The following is a 21,000-nucleotide window of genomic DNA, read 5'->3' on the forward strand; positions in this document are numbered from 1 at the left end:
CTTCACAATGGGAGTAGCTAGAAGATGTTTTGTGCTGGTGGCAGGGGTCCTTATAGATTTTGCAAGCTCTCTTTAAATAGCAAACTGAAATGTGGCAGAGATCAGCAAATAGATGCCTGAGTGAATGATGTGGGGCCACTGCATTTGAGAGCAACCAAGATACTGATCACCATGGGCACAGCAGTAAAGACGGAGCAGATGGAGTTAAGGTCACAAGAAGTCATCAATATCAGCAAGGATTAAGAATGCAAGTTCAGCCAACCTTTTTGACCCAACATGCTATGTGAGTAAATTAGAACGACTATTTTGCAGGTAAGTGAGATTAAAAGTCAAGCCAGAGATTAATTTTAGGTGCTGCACACCTGTTAATAAGATTTGAGGAAATTTTACACCTGATCCAAGAGGTTGGGACAATTGAAACTTCAGCCAAAGAATCAGGAGTTGAATTTCCCAATGAATGGTGAAACACCCAAAACTGAAGGCTCTTCACCACAGTAAGTCAAAACACAACACTGGAGAAACTCCGCAGGGAACAGTGTACATTATATAGCAAATATAAAATGTTTCAGGCTTGAGGCCTTCATCAAAATATGAGTAAAATGTAGGCAGGTGCCCGAACAAAGTGGTGGGGGCGGGGAGTTATTGTGATTTTACTTCAGTCACAGTGTCTGCAAACTTTTGTATTTTACCCTCACCACATTGAGCCGATTTTCAAATTCACAACAAATTGCAAGGAGGTTTCTCTTCTCCAGAATTTCACTTTGTGTCTATTATAATTTTTTGCAGTCTTTCCGGGAAGTAATTTTTTTGCTCGGCATTTGTAATGGTTCTACTCCAATCTGGTGTCACATTCTCTCTTGAAGGTACTCACTTATTATGCAACCAGATGATGTTGGGTTTAGGATTTCCCTCTGCTCGGCAGGTGAAGTAGACTGTATTTCCCAAAGTAACATCTACATCTTGTGGCTCAGAAGTGATACGAGGCCTCTCTATAAAGAAGCAAGGGTAGCAGTGAGTCAAAATTGCTTCTCTGTGTCAGGAAAAGCAACAGGAATCATTTTAATGATTAAGACTAGTTAAGGTTGAGCATACCTGGAAAGATCTGCCTAAAATAATCAATCTTCTCTCATGGATCTACCGAGAATTGTATATTCTATCAATATCTGACACTGGCAGAGCTATCGCAGGCACTCAGAACATTTTTAGGTAGCTTTCAGAGGATATAGTGCTGTCCTCAGCCGAGAGCAATTTCACATCAGAATGAGGCAGTTGCTTTGGCAAGCACATGATTTCAGCACGTAACGTAGGCTGAAATCCGACTTCAATGCCCGGCGTGGCATCCTTCAAAAGAAACCAGATCTTCAAGCCTAATCCATTTCTCTCTATCCTGTCTCAAATTTACAACCTGAAAACTTCTCTCACCACACAACATTTAAATGGGGACATGTATAGTTCGGGGGCTTGCTTTATGTCAGAGAGTCAGCAGCTAAACATTAAAATTGCACTCTGTATGAGAGATTAGCTTGGGCCAAAAGAGAAAGAAGAAGAAAAAAATTTACTAGGATGTTGCCCAGACTTTAAAAAAAAATATTTATTTTTCACACTATAAACCATACTGACCAAAATACATACAGACATTTTTCTCTTGAATATATACAGTGTCATCTTCTCCCCTTTTTCCCACCCTCCCTTCCCTCCCTCCCTCAACCCCCCTTCCCATTTATTCAAAGTTCAATCTATAAGATACATTAAACCCGTTAAACAATGCCATCACTTAATAAAAATAAACAAGAAAATTGTGTCATCTACTTTTACATACTGAGTCAGTTCATTTCGTTGTCTTCTCCTTCTGTCATTTTAGGTGGTGGAGGTCCGTGGTAGGATTTCTCTATTGTGTTTCATGTATGGTTCCCATATTTGTTCGAATATTGTGATGTTATTTCTTAAATTATATGTTATTTTTTCTAATGGAATACATTTATTTATTTCTATGTACCATTGCTGTATTCTCAGGTTGTCTTCTAATTTCCAGGTTGACATAATACATTTTTTTGCTACAGCTAGGGCTATCATAATAAATCTTTTTTGTGCTCCATCCAAATCGAGTCCAAATTCTTTATTTCTTATATAACTTAGGAGGAAGATCTCTGGGTTTCTTGGTATATTGCTTTTTGTGATTTTATTTAATATCTGGTTTAGATCTTCCCAAAATTATTTCACTTTCTCTCATGTCCAAATTGCATGTATTGTTGTTCCCGTTTCCTTTTTACAGCGAAAACATCTGTCTGATACTGTTGGGTGCCATTTATTTAACTTTTGGGGTGTGATGTATAGCCTGTGTAACCAATTATATTGTATCATGCGTAACCTCATGTTGCCCAGACTTCAGGAACTGAGTTATAGTGAATGGTTAAAAATGTTAGGACCTTTTTTTCACAGGATGTGTAGAAGGATGAGATGAGATTTGATAGAGGTATTTAAAATTAAGAAAGGGTATAAAGTAAATGTTGATAGGCTTTTTCCACTGAGGGTAGGTGAGATACAAACCAGAGGACATGGATTAAGAGTGAAAATAGAAAAGTTTAGGGGGACGTCTTTACAGAGAGCAGTGGGAATATGGAACGTGCTGCCAACTGAAGTGGTGTATACGGGCTCAATTTTAATCTTTAAGAAGGATTTGGACAGGTACATTGATGGGAGAAGAATTGAGGGCAATGGACTGGGTGCAGGTCAATGGGACTAGGTGGAAAGATAGTTCGGCCCCAAGTGCTGTTACGTTCTATGGTTCTGTGGATTCCAAAATGACATACAACAAGAATGAACAAGTCAGCAAATGAGAAAAACATTAATTAAAATAACCCAACAAACTTTTTAATCGCCAGAATGCTCCACTGCCTCATCCCATGCATTGACTGCTTTACTTCTCAAAATTCATCTGTGCCCGGATTCTTTTCTTTTCCACTGTGAACAACACTGGTAGTTGGACCAGCCCTTCATACATCCCTGTTGATGTATTCTTTTTCTTCAATCTTACATCATAAATCTCTACTTCCTCAGGAGTTTGCAGAGGTTTGGTATGACATCGGAATCCCTGGCAAATTTCTGCAGAAATTTGATGGAAAGTGGTGTGGGGGACAACCAATACTCCTTATAGTAAAGCCCTGCAAAAGGTAGTGGACACAGCCCAGAACATTACAGGCAAAATCCTCTCCACCGTAGAGACCATCTACAGGAAATTCTGCTGTCGGAGAGAAGCAGCAATCATCAAGGATCCACACCACCCAGCACACTCTCTGTTCTCCCTACTGCCATCAGGAAAGAGGTAAAGGTGCCACAAGACTCACACCACCAGTTTCAGGAACAGCTGCTTCCCCTCCACCATCAGACTCCTCAACAACAAACTCAATCAGACTCTTCAACAACAAACTCAATCAGGGACTCATTTAAGGACTCTTGCACTTTATTGGGTTTTTTTCCTCTCTGAATTGCATAGTCAGTTGTTCACTTTTTTTATTTGTTTACATGTGTACATTGTGTTCAGTTTTTTTTCCCCGCTACCAATAAGTGGTAATTCTGCCTTGCCTGTAGGAAAAATCTCAGGGCTGTACATGATGTCATGCATGTACTCTGACAATAAATCTGAAAACCATCTCACAAAGAGCCTCACATTCGAATGACCATCTTATCAATCCAGTGGTTAATACGAGGTGTCTCCCAGAACAGACGCAAGTGGCAAATTGATAATGAAAGGTCCTTTGGTTTGACATCAAGTTAGGCACATCTTCGACTTAACTAAATGCCTTGAGCACCATTGTCAATGCAGATACACCCAGCTATTTATTTTGTGTTTGAAAACTTGTTAGGGGTACGGAGATTCTTTTTCAAGCCTATTGAAAATTAATGTCACTTTCCCTTCTGTCTTTATCAAGGAGCTTGGAATCATTCACGTGGTAGCTCAAGATTTTGCTGCTGTCAGTTATGCTTCCCCTCACCTTCGTGAGAAACTGAGTCTCCTGCTCTGTTCCACTGACACCAGGATACACTTTCCTCAAACGATTTGTTCGCGGTTGCAGTATTGGGCAAACTTCCCGATTGGTTTTCTTCCCTTGCTGCGTTCCAAACCTTATCCATTTGTCGTGCTTCCTCTAAATGCCCCCTGACCACTCATGAAAAGTGATGGGGAAAGAACAAGTTTACTTTGTAAAAGAATGAAATAATTGCGACACTTTAATTCAACTTTACCGCAATTGAACTCTTGTACTGTTACAGTTGTCACTGAGCGTCCCTGCAGCCTTCTGGGATGTTCGCAGGTGGCAGCTGTCTGGGCGTTACCATGTTCAGCATATTTCTTCAGCAGTTCTGCCAGCCACATCAGTTCACAATCACAGATCAGGGAATTGGAATCTAAGCGACTGCAAAACAAAATTACCACTGAAATATTTATGCATGCAAACTTTGTGGCAAAATATGTTCATTAACTTACAAGGGTGTATTCATTTTAGAATAAAATCAATTTTTATAAAACATCCAGAAGGATTCAGCAACTCTGACGAATAAACAAAGCATTCAAACTTTAGCCTTTATGGTGTTACTGTCATTTATATTAATTAAGTTTGATCTTACACATCATGCCTAGAGTTTGCTTTACTCAAATTTAAGTCGGGTTTCAGATTGAATGAAACCATGTTCTTTTTGATATTAAATTCCATCGTGTTATGATTACTATTCCCTAAAGATCCTTCAACTAACAGATACTCAACAATGCACAATTCAAATAACTATTTTAGATGATTAGCAATGATCATGTTGTAATGATATTTGCACTGCTTTATGGGCTGAGTCACATTAACAAAATGGCTCAGAACACTCTCCAAAAGTGATGGAAAAGCTGAACGAGCCACTTAGATTACTGGAGCATTTGATGTCTTTGTTAATCTATCTAGCTTCAAGCCAGGAGCCAACTTGATTGCAATCCTTACAAAATCATGTTCGACAAGTGGAAAAGAAACCATTAAATTAAAATCTTCAAATTCAGAAGCACTTCAGCCTTTTAATGCAAACAGACCTTTAGAAACAGTAAGTCAGGGAATATCAGTGGGGAGAGAAACAAGGGTAGCATTCTTGGTGAACAAACATAACTAGAACTGCGGGCAGGGGCTTCAAGCTAAATAGTAGGGGGGTGGATTCAACAGATTGGAGAGGGATGGAGGAAAGTAAAAAAGTGTGGACAGATAAATTCAAATGCAAAAGAAGCAAAGATTACCAGATTTTAAAAGCACAATGGGTAAAAGGGCACTTTATCTGAATCCCTGTAGTATTTGAAACAAGGTCAGCAAACTTTGTGGCACAAATCAGTACAAGGGGCCATTACAGAAACGTGGTTGCAGGATGGAGAGGATTGAGAATTAAATATCCAAGGATATCAGGAACTAAGGAAGGATAGGCAGGAAGGAAGGTGGGGTAGCGCTCATAGGGATAAGATCAGGGCAATATTGAAAGATGATGTAAGATCTAAGGAGAAAAATGTTGAGTCCATTTTTGTAGAGATTAGGAACAGTAATGGGAAAAAAAAGTCATGTATAGGCCTCCCAAAAAATAACATTAGAGTAGCACAGGCATTAAACCAAGAAATATCCGAGGTATGCAAAGATGGAACAGCAGTTAGCATGGGGGACTATAACATGCACATAGATTGGGTGTATCAGGTTGGTCGAATAGAATGCATGCAGGATTGCTTTTTTGAACAGCATGTTTCTGTATCTACAAGGAAACATGCTGTCTTGGATTTTGGGTGCAGCAGGCTATCAAGAAGGCAGGGAGAATATTGGCCTTCATTGCTAGTGGGATTGAATTTAAGAGCAAGGAGGATATACTGCACTGTCCAAAGTACTGGTGAGACCATATCTGGAGTACTACGTGCAGTTCTCATCTCCTTACTTGAGGAAGGATGTACGGACTTTGGAGATGGTGCAGATGAGGTTCACCAGGTTGATTCCAGGGATGAAGGGACTGGAATTTAGAAGAATGAGATGGAATCATATAGAAACATAAAATTATGAAAGGCAGAGATAAGATTGTGGTAGGCAAGATGTTTTCATTGGTAGGGAAGACCAGAACTCAGGGACATAGTCTCTAGATTTAGGGTAGTCAATTTAAGACAGAGATGAGGATGGACCTTTTCCAAAGGCTGGTGAATCTGTGCCCACTGAAGCAGTGGAGGTGACCTCAGTAAATATATTTAAGTCAAGGTTGAATAAATTTCTTATTGTAAGGGAATTAAGGGATATTGGAAAAAGGCAGGTAAGTGAAGATGAGCCTCTCATCAGATCAGTCATGATCACATCAAATGGCGGAGCAGGCTCAACAGGCCGGATGGCTGAGTCCTGCTCCTATTTCTTATGTTTTTATGTTCTTTCATCAGAACTGGAGCATTGAAAGTGAAAACCAAACTCAACTCCCATCATGAAGCGATCCATCTTCTCAAAATGCTGATATGATTCTTGCCATCTTCTGCAGAAATTTGGCTGTCATCTTGAACTTATTTTTGGAGGTTTTGCGCCTATCCATTTTATGCATGTGAGGCCAAATATTTCTTCAAGCTAAATAATTAATATGGTTAGAAATTAATATGACAGTTTAGTCTGGAAATGTGGTTTTAATGATAGAAATTTATTTTACAGAATAACTTATTCAATCTTATTCTGAATTTTTGAAGTATTCTACAACCTCAACTAAAATTCATGTCTGTTGAAAAAGTTGCCTCTCTTTTAATCTTAAATACAAGTAATCAGTCGCCCTTCTGTAGAAACCATTCTCCAGCCAAAACTTTCATTTTAGTTGATTACTAAAGTTACTTAACATTTAAAAGTTGTAGCAATGAATTAACACAAGTTATTCTGGAGAAATATATTTAAAACCACAAACTAGATTAAATGTCAAGATTCACAATTCAGCAAATGATTTGTTCACCTAGAATATGCAATGTTTATAATATTTCTCTCAAACAAAATAGCCATGCATATTATAGATTATATCACATAACAGTTCAAGCTCGTAGCACATCATGACTTTCTTAAGGACAATAAAGGATTAGGAATAGATTCTAACCTTGGCAGTGACAAACATCTTGTCAACAAAATTTTTAAAAAAAGACAATATATTCATTGCTTAATTTAATAGAATAACAAGTGGAAATACAATATGAGAAAATAAATTAACCGAGCTTTGCAATTTTTTGCGATACATTGAGAATCGTTTGTTTCCCCAAACGGATGGGTTGGAATCACTGACCAGCATTTACAAGCTTTTCTGTCAGAGGCAGATAACAGTTTGATTCGCAAAGAAGACTAGTTACACTTTTCCCATATGATCTTATCACCAAATCTCAACATGCTTTGAAAAACAGAGCAGTTGTTTCCTTTCTGGAGCAGATAATGAATATATTAGGACCAATTAGGTTAAATAAGAATTGAATAACTAATGAAAGGAAATGATGATGGTTCTGTTGCTATTAAAGTCTTCTATTCCTTTTATGGTACCACTCTGTTGGTCTTGGATGATCCTGGCAAACAGGCTACATGGTCGTGCCCCATATATTTTGCTGACACGAACCACGGGATACCTGAAATGAGGGCAGACATAAAACCAACTCTTTGCATCAGAGTCTGATTGGATTTAGCAGTGTAAATATAACAAACTAACTCATGGAGACCAGGGAGCTGGAATCAGCTTAAAAGAAAGATATGAAAGCCCATTAAATGCTCTTGTAAATTTCAGTGAAAAGAAATGTAGATATCCTGCTATTTACTAGATTTGTACCAGGATATTCAATGGCTCCTGGAGTTTTCAGCTATACTGCTTGAGAACAGTGTGGGGAAAAGCACCCAAGGGCGAAAAAAGACTAACTTGCACTCAAAACTTTTGACTCAGGTCAGGTTGCAGCACTTGAGGGAAAATGGCATACATTCAAAGTATACAAAATGTGGCATCAAATGTACAAGCTCCCATAAACAGCAATTTGACAATTATGTGATATTGATCAAGGATCAAATATTGACCAGGAATGATGGACAATCTAGTCTGCATTTCTTTGAAAAATGCTATGGGCTCTTTTCTGATCACCTGAGTAAAACTGGAGAGACCTTCGCCCGAAAATAATGGAGAGTCAGCCTAGATTTTTATGCTGAAGTCTCTTATGAAGTGACTTGCTAAAGCAGCTCCACAGTTTCAGACTTCACTTTTCTGCAATTGAAATCAATAGGACAAAGCTCCCACAGAACCTTTCCAGATCTTCTCTTGAGGTAACTAGTGTATTCTTTAAAAAAAAATATCCATGTACTTGCCCTTCCCTTCTTCTTCCATTTCTCTGTGTTCTTCCTCTTCTTCTTCCTCTGGGTTGGTCATCTGTTGTTTCTTTGATTTCCTTTTACTTGTTCTCGTTGTTTTCTATGTTCTCCTCTTGCTGCTGTGTTGTGGTTGTCAATTTCATCTGTGGAGATCGACTCCTCACCTGGTCCCCCTCCCGTCAGTTTTTTTTGTCTTGCGCACTGCGCATGCACGAGGAGTCGTGCATGCGCGGTTGCACACTTTTGCTTGGCTCCGCGAGCCATTTTTGTAGTCCCGAGCTCGGGACTTCGACAGACCTGAGGGAGCGGGCTTCTCTCTCCACGGTGGGGCTCCTCGGACAGGTAAGGCCTTCACCTTCTTCTTCCGATGTCTTTTCTTCTTCTCTTCTTCCCGTTGCTTTTGACTTTTCTTTCTCCGTTGCCATTTTCTTCCCGCCTTGACTTTCACTTTATTTTAATTTTTGCGTTTGTGCCTTTATGTTTTCTCTGTTTTTTTTTTCCGGAGAGGGCTGGAGTTCCCCGACCGGCCACTACTCCATCACGTGACTCCTTCCCGAGGTAACTAGTGGAAGTTAACAGAAACTCATGGAAACCCTGCCAAACCTAAACTCCTGCCATTCCATTTGCTTTCTAATGATCCCCAAAATTTTAAATTTCGACATGCAGTATAGTAACAGGCCCTTTCGGTCCATGAACCCAAGATGTTTTGAAGGGTAGGAGACGACCGGAGCACCCAGAGGAAACCAACACAGATACAGGGAGTGTATGCAAACTCCTTAGAGACAGTAAAAAATTCACCCCCCAGTCGCTGGCACTGTAACAATGTCTAAGCACTACGCTAACCCCATCGGCCTTGTGGAGCAAAGTAAATAACAATTACAATGTGAAGAACGAGAACTACCGTGGAAAGAAGGAAGTTTTTAAACAACCTCGGGACATCGTATTGCACTTTTCGTGCTAATGATGTACAGTATTTTTCCAAATACAGTCAGGATTGTAGAGCACCAAATGTGATTCACCATTTGGGTTTGTCATATCATCTGAAAATTCACCAACTCTGACAGAACTGGAGCACTAGGCTAGGTTTTTGTGTTCAGTGCTTGGAGTGAGACATCACCCAGCACCTTTTGATCAACAAGCAAAATCTCCAACATGGCAGTGAATAATCAATCGTTTCGCTAAATCAGGGTTTTAGGTAAAGGAGGCCGGGAGAGACTTATTTTGTTCCTCACCTTTCCCTGAAATCTCTCATTCAATTGTTGTCAGCTCTTTGCACCTACTGATCTCACTTTCGTTATCAATGGCTGTGGATTGAACATGGGCTCTGCTCTTAACCCATCCACAGGTATTTTAAAGTGCCTTGCATAGTCTAAATCATAACTTTCAAACAACTTGCACATATTTCTCTGCAGCCACCATTAGCTTGTAAGGTGGATGGCTGCCCAATGAGCAAACATCTTGTAATAGTCCATCATGGGATCTGAGTAACCAATGCACAAAGAACTTTCCTAGAATATAAGCACACTGAACATTTACAACAATATCAGTGAAAGTTTTGTTACTTACAGTCTTTTCAGTGATTCAAGCTGGTAGAAGGTCCCTGGGTGTATTCTTGAAAGTCTGTTGTTATGCAAGAATCTACAAAAATGAAAACGGACAACTTGTTTAAAAATATACTTAATTAACTGTATTACATTAAAAAGGCAAAAGACAAATGTGGTTCAGAAGGGTAAAAAATTCAGTGTGACTTACAAAGTGTTCCGCTTATTTCTTTTATTTTGAATGATAGAAGGCCCTTCCGGTCCATGAAACTCACCATGGGAGGAAACCGAAGCACCCCAGGTAAACCCAAGCAGGTCTCAGGGAGAACATACAAACTTCTTACAGATGTTGGCGGATTGGAATCCAGGTGGCTGGCACTGTAATAGCATTGCGCTAACCACCACACTAACCATGCCACTAAAAGCTCCTACAAATACAGTGAAACCCCTGGTATACGACACCTATGGGGATTGGTAGGTGAATTTTCTGGTTGCTTGAGATAAGTGTGTTGCATGGATTGGTGAACTAACAGTGAGGCGCACCAATTTTAAACTTCAATTTTTTTTTAACCTAGATATTTTCCACTATTTTCTTTTGCTGGTTGCTTGAATATTGGATATCAGGGATTTTTCTGTCAACGTTCTTCCATCAAAGCATTTTACAGCTATTGAAATGTTTATTCAAATGCAGTTCCATTATCCATTTGTGCAGAATAAAGTCACACAATCAACACGATATTGGTGAAATTAATTCAGGAATTAAACAATGCCCAGATAACTCGCAGGAGAGTCTTTGAAAAAAGTAACACCGTATCTTTCACATTCATTAAGGTGAGATGAGATCCACTTTTCAAATCTCATCTGAAAGCCATCACTTTCAATAGTGCTGCTCTCTTTTCACAGCACTGGAACATCAGCCAAGATTTTGTGTTCAAGACTCTCTTACCAGAGCTTTCTATCACACAAAAATCAAACAATTACACATGGCAGACACTATTTAAACACAAATAATAGGTAAACATTTTTGACAGATTTCTGTCTTACTCAAGATATTAACACACTTACTTTGAGAAGAATCTTCTCCACAAAACAGCAGAGAAGATTTCTAGCAGCATATCTAAAATATATGCACACAGTTATCCGTGTAATTACATCAAATTCAACAGATCAGAGAAAGAATGAACCTGCTGTTTCAAAATGATCTTTAAAAATAACCGTCAGGGAATATTTTTAATCAAAAAGTGTACTTACAATCTTTCAAGTTTAGGAAGATCACTAAATGTTTCAGATTCTAACACTTCTATATTATTGAAGTGAAGATACCTGATGGAATACAAGAACATTGAATAAGAAAAGTTACAGCAAATGAGATGACATTGTCCAACTATTCAATGGGAGTCATCACTTTCACTACCATTTTATGGGAATCCTTTCAAAGCCTTCTTTTAACAATGTTCATCTGATTATCCAAATAATCTTATAGCCTTAATCTCAAGGGCCAATTAAGATAAATCAAGTTTTATTTTAACTTCACTGTGTGAAATCAGTTCTTCACTATTCTGATGAGTCAACCAAACCAAAAATTCTACTATTTAACCTGGGTAGTCCTGAGCAAATCGATGGAAGATCCGATGGTGTTTTTACAACCTCACATCTCAATTTTCTCACAGCTGACAAAATATTTTGTAGGGCAAAGTTTAAAAAAAAAACAATGAGAAAAATGTTCAGGCAAATTGCTTTCTGAGAGTTTGGACTCCAAGGCAAATATTTGAGAACATATCTTTGAAATGGTATCACAAGATCCTTTAAGAAAGGGAACAGTAGCACATGGTTATATTACTAAACTAGCATTTGGACATTGGCATAATTGACCTATAAACACAAGTTCAAATCACACCCTGGGAGCTGGGGAATAAAAAAAAACAGAACAAAAAAAAGGAAACATATTAATATATTTTTACCACGAAGCCACAGGAAACTACCAGATTGTTCAGGGAGGGAAATCTGGCAAGTTTATGTGATTCCATCTCCAACAATGTAATTGAAACTCAACTGCCTCTTTAATTTCTAGTTGTTAGGAATGGCAATAAGTGTTGTGATCATCTGTGGAAGTCTTTGTAGATTAAAGCCTGTTGTACAGTCTTTACCTTTGTGTATGCCTAATTCTGGCTAACAGTGCACCACAACCTCTCCATTACTTTCCTGTCTTTGATAGAAGAGTCAATGAACTTTGGAAGATGTAACACTTCCACAAATTCCACTAATTAGTATTAGACCACTATTATACACCGTAGCAGCTTCCTGGACTCATTTATCTCAGTGGTTTCAAGCATTTTATTCATCCTGTGAATGAATAAAAAGGAAATATTCTGAAAAAGCTGACGAGGACTCTATTAAACACAATAGTGGCGCTCTTCCTCAGCACCTGGCTGGTGATTCTATGGTCAAGTACTTGGACTGGAGTTTAAACCTACAATCTTCCAATTAAGGAGAGAGATAGGCGATACAGAGCCCATGTTGACACCAGTAGTTCATTACTTCAGCCACCACAAATCCTCCATGCTTTGCTTCAACCAAAAGAGAAAATAAAAGTGATCTCTCTCGGAATGTCAGAATAAATATTTTTAATTTTGTTCTTTCTTGAACTTTTGACTCATTTCAATTATATTCATTGAAACTTCAAAAGCACATTTAATTTGATATCTGTAATGAAATTGAATAATTTGATAAAGATATCACAAATTGGTAGCCTAAACCTTACAGTCTGTGAGCCTGAATTCAAGGAGAAGCAGGAATTGCTTGACTGGATATACTTGAATACTGAACATCACACCATCCTCTACACTCAAGGGTGTTGATTGGTAATGTCATGTAAGATCAGCTGGTTTACTTCAGGTAACTTAAAAATGTTTAACCGGACAATGATAAGCAGGTAAACTAACTTTAATCAGAGTGGAGAATACTTATACTAAAGGACGTGAAGACATTATCATACACAGATTATCATGTGGCATAAATGACATTTGTAACTGCATATTCACTTTACATGTATTTATGAAATGCATGTGGCTTTTACACATATGTATTTTTATTATACAGAATGATAACATAAACTTACAGCTGTTCCAGGGAAACCAACCCATTAAAAGCTTGTTTTTGAATTGTTTGGATTTCATTTTTGTAAAGGTAGCTGAAGAGAAAAGGAAGAAGCTTGTAAGATAATTTACTTGTCACAGCACCAAGATGCAAAACATGAGCAAACTGCGCTACTCAACAGTGTGAAATTTCTGAACATACCTCTGTGGTGGTACACTGCCGGCCTACAGCAGAGGGCAACCTCTGTACCTGCAGGAGTGTAAGGGGACAGGACAACACCTGGCCGGCTGTCAATCAGTCGGCCTGAATAGATCAAGCCCCACCCGGTCGGGTGTCAATCACCCTCCGGGATATAAGCCTGCGCTGGCCTCCCGAGGCCTCACTCAGAGTTGCTGCAGCCACAGCCAGTCTGGGTCTGTGGAAATCTTTGTGGATTAAAGCCTGTTGTACAGTCTTTACCTTTGTGTGTGTCTGATTCTGGCTAACAGTGCACCACCACCACCTCTCCATTACTTTCCTTGTCTTTAATAGAAGAGTCAATGAACTTTGGAAGATGTAACACTTCCACAGATTCCACTAATTAGTATTAGACCACTATTATACACCGCAGCAGCTTCCTGGACTCATTTATCTCAGTGGTTTCAAGCATTTGGGTGGCAGACTCTTAATATCATTGATCATTCTGTGTAGTGGTATATACTGTATGTGCTGGTATACAAGATGAGTCTGTGGAGGAAAACCCCCAGATTTTCCCCCTAAAATGTAGGGTTTGAACTATACCCTTCATATAGGATGTCCCTCAAGTCTGGCACTTACCACTGACCAATGGAGTGCTGCTATCACAATATTTTAATACCAAATTTACCCTGTAAAGGTTTTAATTTTATGAGCATATTTTAAAATAAACCACTGTCGGCTCCTGTGGCAGGCCATTTAAAGCCTGAACAGTTGGACTGGGCTGATGACCCCCTGCAAGGGAGCTCTGAGACTTCGCTGGACATGCGCAGATTTTCCCTGCTGAATGGGCAATGGCCCTCAATGGGCACACATTCTTTTGTCAGCACAAGGAAGGTAGGGCGAGGGCCTGCCTGGGACACTTAGGTGGAGATGAGTCGGTTGTCAGCGCGAGGAAGTCGATAGAGTGTGCCTAGAGCCTGACCAGTCCCTTGAGTCAGAGCTGGCGCAATGGGAAGGTAGGGCGAGGGCCTGCCTGGGACACTTAGGTGGAGATGAGTCGGTTGTCAGCGCGAGGAAGTCGATAGAGTGTGCCTAGAGCCTGACCAGTCCCTTGAGTCAGAGCTGGCGCAATGGGGCTAGGATATGGAGGGGGGGGGGGGGGGGGTGAAGATGGCAGTGGGGCTGTCAAGGTTTGGATTTTAGACCTGGAGTACAAGACAACCCTAATTTTGTGGCCACATTTTTAAATTTTGAGGATCGCCCCATATGCTGGCGTATACAGTATTTAATTTGTGAGTACATCCAAACTAAAACAAAGTAACAACAGCTGATGTTCAACATAAGAGCAATTTTATGCATGTCTACTTGGGAAGTGCTGTGGTTCACCGTAACTACAATGGATAGCACAGTTCCCATTCCACCTGTGCAAATTTACCAGATATTTTGGTGCTTTTTCTTTCTTCTATCAAAAGTAACTGCTGGTAAATTGATTTAACTTGTCATGGAGATGAAGAAGCACTCTTTCACCCAATGAGGAATTCCCTTCTACTCTCTTCCCACTGGCCTTATTCTTCCCCCATTTACCCCTTCATGTAACCATAATGGTTTCTACAGTGATCAACATTCTGGGCTGAGCTATAGATTGGAATTCTTGTTCAAATGGGCATACGCTGCACTCTACTGCTCCTCCCCCACTGTTTCCACTTCATACTCATCCAGTATTTGGAAATTTTGGAATAATTTATCCTTTTATCTCTCCAATTCAAAAATGTACAATTCAAAATTTCTTCACCCACAGTACTATGTTTTTGCCGTTTAACTTCACCTGTGCCTGTTTTAGTTCACATGGATATGACAACTATAAAGCTTTGATCTCATAGATTAAGATCACGAGTTTCCAACTGCTGCGTGTGACAGAGCTTTGATTTCATGTGGTAGTTTCTGGGATCACATCCACAGTGTTGATTTTTAAACACAGTTATCTGCTTTAAACTTGAACACTTAATGTGCATTGGTAATAGTATAAATGCTCCAATGGAAACTCACCTCTATTTTAATAACCTGATGGATCTAAGATTATGTTCAGGGAAGAGAAATCAAGAATGAATGGGAATGAGATTTGAATATATCAATTCCAGTTGAAGATTGGGATACTACACTTGACCTGATTAATAATACTTCATTTTGTGCATGATGTTGTTTAGTACAATTCAAAGTGGTATATGGAATACATTTGTCCAAAGTTAAACTACTTGGTTTTTACTCTGACTCGAATTCATTATGTGACAGACGTAGGTATCTCTGATCCATATGTCCAAAACTGAAAGATTGTTGGGAACAACTTTTTCAAACAGAGATTCTCAAGATCAAATTAGAACCTTGCCCTTTTATTGCTTTCATTGGTTATTCTCAACAGGAAAATATTTCCTTGAATCTAATTTAAAAAAAAGAATTGTAGGTTTTAATTCATTGATAGCCAGTCGAGCAATTTTGATTAAATGGCAAGATAGTTTACCACCTACTCAGATGAGTTGGATACAGGATATTATGTCTTGATTTGAGATTGGAGAAAATTAGACATAATATTAAATAAACTATGAATGAATTTGACAAAATATGGGGCCCAACTCATGGACAATGATCGTAACTTGATTATACAGGCTTGAGTGCTCAGGGAGTGACTTGCTTGCTCGATTATTTGATTACTTTTTGCTGTTGACAATGTTTAGAGGGAGGGGTAGGATTAGTATTAGGGGGGTTCTTCCCTTTTTTCTTTCATTATTATTTTTCTTTGATTTTTTTTTCTTTACATTTAGAAGAGATTACTTTATTTAGTTACGTTAGCAGGAATTTATTTCAATAATAGAACAGGAACCAAAATTTTTCCAAATGAATTTCTACGATAAATATTGTATACAATATAATGTATAATTTGCTTACGATTCATTTTCTGTATTTTATTGTATTAAGATTTACAATTGTTTGTTCAATATATGGCATGTAGTATTACTCTCTTCCAAACCAATAAAAATATTTTAAAAAACTCATCTCATAATGCAAAATTAACTTTCCTTACCATATAACAATTGTTTGGCTGCATGGAGGCAAAATGTTTGTCCTTTATTATATCTGGTACTGCTTCCAAATGAGAACTGATGTACTTATTCTCTCTTTTATCGAAACTACAGTCTCAACACTGTTTTAGCCACTTCTCATGGTTTCCTTTCATCCATTTCAGCATTCCAGGACTTCACTTGGATTTACACGAGACTGAGCATCGAATTAACTTCATTTGATATTAAAGCAACTTGAAAATTTGAGGAAGGAGTTGCACACAATTTCTTTACTTCTAACGGTTAGTAATTGATAAGGACATGCATTTAAATTGATGAGTTGTTCTACTTTTAGGAAGATCTCAATCAGCAGTGAATTTTGTTGGATAACTTTCTCAATAGACACTAAATGCTGGAGTAGGTCAATTGGCCCGTCAAGACAGCACCGCCATTCATCGGATCATGGCTGATCTTTCTCCCAACCTTATCCCCATAACCCTCAACTCCCCTGCCCACAAGAGCCTTATCCAACTCTCTCCTAAATCTATCTAGCGAATCCGCCCCCACTACCCTCTGTGGCAATGCATTCCACAGATCCACAACTCTCTGGGTAAAAAGAAATTCTCCTCATTTCTGTCTTAAATGGCCTTCCCTGTATTCTTAAACTATGCCTTCTAGTCCTAGTCTCTCCCATCATTGGGAACATGTACTCTGATTTCACCCTATCAAGCCCTTTGATAATCTGTAATGGCAACAAATATCAAATCCACAGTTTGCACATAATTCCCTCCTGATTGGCACAAAAAACCCACAATGCAACATTCTCTTTTCAATGTATTCCACCCTATCTTTATGAATTGTAGAATAAACTCTTTGTCCTGAAGGTCCAGTTGATGAGATACACACACCTTAGTTAGAGCTGCCTATTATTCTTGAAAGTACATGAGCATTAAAGATTTTTTTTGTTTTAAGTGCAACCTAGAGAATTGGAATGTGAACAGAAAAGCTCAATCATGCTTTATGTCAAGATGAGAAATCAACGCAGAATGAACAGTCCATAAAAATGTACGTCTGGAAAATGTCATTCATCTGGTAATATTTATTGAAATAATGCACCTGTAAATTGCTTAGAGATTTGGCTATCCAAAAATGCAGCTGTTTTGCATTATCCACATTTAATCAGTGCATGGAAACCATGCTTGTCAATCACCTACATGTGTTGTGAGTTGCTCAGATTTGACAGCAAATTAACAAATTAATTAAACTAATCACAATTACTTAACATTAATTTCATAAATTAATATTCTAACAAAGCAAATATTTTTGGGCAGTTATTCATGCAAACTCACAGATATTTCAGATTTTCCAACTGTTCAAAAGCCCTTCGTGGAATCCTTTTAATTTGGTTATTGTTGAGCAACCTGAAGAGAGAACAGGAGTCAGTAGTGAAAGAATCCTGTTGTTTGAACACACTAAAAATGCCACATTCCTCTTGGAATCAAAAATATTGAAATAAATCAACGAGGATTCCTGCTTCCACTCTTTTCAACCCTGAGATTCAAACCATTATATATGGGCCAGTCCGTAAAGACATACACTGGGAATTCCTTCAATCTCTTTCCCCTTCCCACCACAGTCCAAATTGATCTTTTCCCCAATATCTCTGGAGTGTCCTCCTCCAAAATTCTTCATGACTCTTCTCAAATCTCCTTGATGCCCTTTCTCTCTCCCCCCTCAATCATTTCCTCAGATTTTTCCTTCATCCCTGCCCTTGCTTTTCTCCCCAAATCCTCCTCCCACCATCTCCTTCATGGACTTTAAATCTGCTCACCTCTCCTTCGATATAATTTCTGTTTGTCAGAATGGGATCTCAAAGAGGAATGTGTTTTGGGCCTTACTGAAAATGTGTATTAGCTGGTCTCTCCTGTCTCAGAACTGAAAGCTTGGAACGAGGCAAAGTATTTGAGACGTTGGCCAAATAAAAATCTGTACAGTTTGATTTTAACTTGTGTCACAGATTATATTATATTTTATATTGTAGATAGATATGTTTTAAAGGAGATAAATTGTGCATTAGGTCACACACAGATACAAACACTTCAAAACAGATCTCATTTAAAATGCCAGTGCTCTGTTCAAGCCAAACAGTCCAGGCTCTGAGAGCCTTTGCAAAAAATTTGAAGAATGCCTATAGGGACTTTAAAAGTCAGTGTTAATTGGACATGCTGTGGAGTAATGGATTATTGTTTTGGAAAGCAATACATGAATGCACTTGGAAGATTAGGTCCAGCGCTGCAGTCTGACTGAATACAAGTTGCTGTTCTAGAAAGGTCATGAGGTTTTACAAACAGGGAGAGCCAAACAGGCTTTCTTCTGTGTGAGAGAGAGAGAGAGGGAGAGTGAATTCAGTTCTACAGTTCAACAGCAGGAGCTGGGACTGGAACATGATAAACTGGCAAGCTTGTTTGAAACCTTATTTTAAAGACAGGTTGTGAGTTCTTAGTTCAGCCTGTTCAAAGCCCTTGTGGTCTATACAAGAGGGGATGGCTGGCTGTATAATGTTTCACTTGAAATAAGGGAAACAAAATGAACTCTGTGGTGACCTGAAAGAAAGAGGTTATCATCTGGAAAACCCTGATGGGGCAAGTTTCTTCGGCAAGACACTGAAGTGGCTGATCGGCAGGAATCAGTTTGCGTCCAACGAGCAACAAATCTCTCGCTGAAAACCAACAAGAACCTTCCTGAGCAATAACCACTTACCTTTCAAGTACCAAAGCCTGGTGAAATTCATAATTGTTAAATTCCGTGCACAGTATAAGAACTGCCTGATACCGGGGAACTTGGAGGAGTGAGAAGTGAGATTGGACTCTGAATGAAAGAACTTTTCTGAACTTACACACACACATTACATCCACACGTGCTTAGAATTAGAAGGGGGTTAAGTTAATAGTAATAAGTTAAAGTTTGATCCTGTTTTCATGTTTAAAGATAATTAAAAGCATCTTTTGTTTTAAATAACCATTTGTTTGTCTTGGTGAATTTCTATTGCTGCTGGGTTTTGCCCAGCGCGGAATGCCACACTGACCACCGGCTTGTTCACTGCAAGCTCAACCTTCACTTCAAGCCAAAGTTCAAGAACAGTGGAGCCCCCAGAAAGAGGTTCAATGTTGGAAACTTGCAGTCAGACGAAGTGAGAGGAAACTTCCAGGCAAACCTTCAAGCAAAGCTCGAGGATGCAAACGGCCTCACGGACACATCTCCTGAAACCCTCTGGGATCAGCTGAAAACAGCCATACTGCATCCACTGAAGAGGTACTGGGTTCTCCTCCAGGAAAAACAAGGACTGGTTTGACGAAAACAACCAGGAAATCCAGGAGATGCTGGCAAAGAAGCGATCTGCCCACCAGGCTCACCTTGCAAAGCCTTCCTGGCCTAAGAAAAAACGAGTCTTCCGTCGCGCATGCAGCCATCTTCAGTGCAAATTCCGGGAGATCCAAAATGAGTGGTGGACTAGCCTTGCCAAACGAACCCAGCTTAGCACCGACATTGGCGACTTCAGGGGTTTCTATGAGACACTAAAGGCTGTGTACGGCCCCTCACCCCAAGTCCAAAGCCCTCTGCACAGCTCAGACGGCGAAGTCCTCCTCAGTGACAAGATCTCCATCCTCAATCGATGGTCAGAACACTACCAATCTCTTTTCAGTGCCAACCGCTCAGTCCAAGAATCCGCCCTGCTCCAGCTCCCTCAACAGCCCTTGAGTCTAGAGCTGGATGAGGTCCTTACCCGGGAAGAGACATACAAGGCAATTGAACAACTGGCAATTGAAAAAGTGGCAAAGCAGCAGGTATGGATGGAATCGTCCCCAGAGGTCTGGAAGGTTGGCGGCAAAACTCTGCATACCAAACTGCATGAGTTTTTCATGTTCTGCTGGGACCAAGGAAAGCTGCCTCAGGACCTTCGTGATGCCATCATCATCACCCTGTACAAAAACAAAAGCGAGAAATCAGACTGCTCAAACTACAGGGGAATCACGCTCCTCTCCATTGCAGGCAAAATCTTCGCTAGGATTCTCCTTAATAGACTAATACCTAGTGTCACCGAAAATGTCCTCCCAGAATCACAGTGTGGCTTTCACGCAAACAGAGGAACTACTGACATGGTCTTTGCTCTCAGACAGCTCCAAGAAAAGTGCAGAGAACAAAACAAAGGACTCTACATCTCCTTTGTTGACCTCACCAAAGCCTTCGACACCGTGAGCAGGAAAGGGCTTTGGCAAATACTAGAGTGCCTCGGATGCCCCCCACCCCCCAAGTTCCTCAACATGATTATCCAACTGCACGAAAACCAACAAGGTCGGGTCAGATACATCTCCGAACCTTTCTCCATTGACAACGGCGTGAAGCAAGGCTGCGTCCTCGCACCAACCCTCTTTACTATCTTCTTCAGCATGATGCTGAAACAAGCCATGAAAGACCTCAACAATGAAGACGCTGTTTACATCCGGTACCGCATGGATGGCAGTCTCTTCAATCTGAGGCAAGAGCAACTTGTCCATGAACTACTCTTTGCAGACGATGCCGCTTTAGTTGCCCATTCAGAGCCAGCTCTCCTGCGCATGACATCCTGTTTTACGGAAACTGCCAAAATGTTTGGCCTGGAAGTCAGCCTGAAGAAAACTGAGGTCCTCCATCAGCCAGCTCCCCATCATGACTACCAGCACCCCTATATCTCCATCGGACACACACAACTCAAAATGGTCAACCAGTTTACCTACCTCAGCTGCACCA

General features: G+C 39.7%; 1 protein-coding gene across 9 annotated transcripts in view; it reads right to left on the reverse strand.

Moving 5' to 3' along the window:
* Positions 1–21,000, reverse strand: part of LOC138735682 (peroxidasin homolog) — a 179,359-nt gene that overhangs the window by 73,695 nt on the left and 84,664 nt on the right. For 6 of the 9 annotated variants that reach the window (XR_011339869.1, XR_011339868.1, XR_011339867.1 and 3 more), the window contains exons 3-8: positions 17,562–17,633; positions 13,005–13,076; positions 11,138–11,209; positions 9,912–9,983; positions 4,243–4,412; positions 872–989 (exon numbers count right to left, since the gene is read on the reverse strand). Coding sequence is in view for 5 of the 9 variants with exons in the window: in XM_069883882.1 (XP_069739983.1) it covers positions 872–989; positions 4,243–4,412; positions 9,912–9,983; positions 11,138–11,209; positions 13,005–13,076; positions 17,562–17,633 (576 nt within the window). In the remaining 4 variants the exon portion in view is untranslated. Of the gene's footprint in view, positions 1–871; positions 990–1,092; positions 1,317–4,242; positions 4,413–6,455; positions 6,565–9,911; positions 9,984–10,951; positions 11,004–11,137; positions 11,210–13,004; positions 13,077–17,561; positions 17,634–21,000 lie in introns of those variants that run through there. The other 3 variants (XM_069883885.1, XM_069883886.1, XM_069883887.1) reach the window with 3 other exon arrangements.

This window comes from Narcine bancroftii, chromosome 6 (genome assembly GCF_036971445.1).
Source record: "Narcine bancroftii isolate sNarBan1 chromosome 6, sNarBan1.hap1, whole genome shotgun sequence".
Classification (NCBI taxonomy): Eukaryota; Metazoa; Chordata; class Chondrichthyes; order Torpediniformes; family Narcinidae; genus Narcine; species Narcine bancroftii.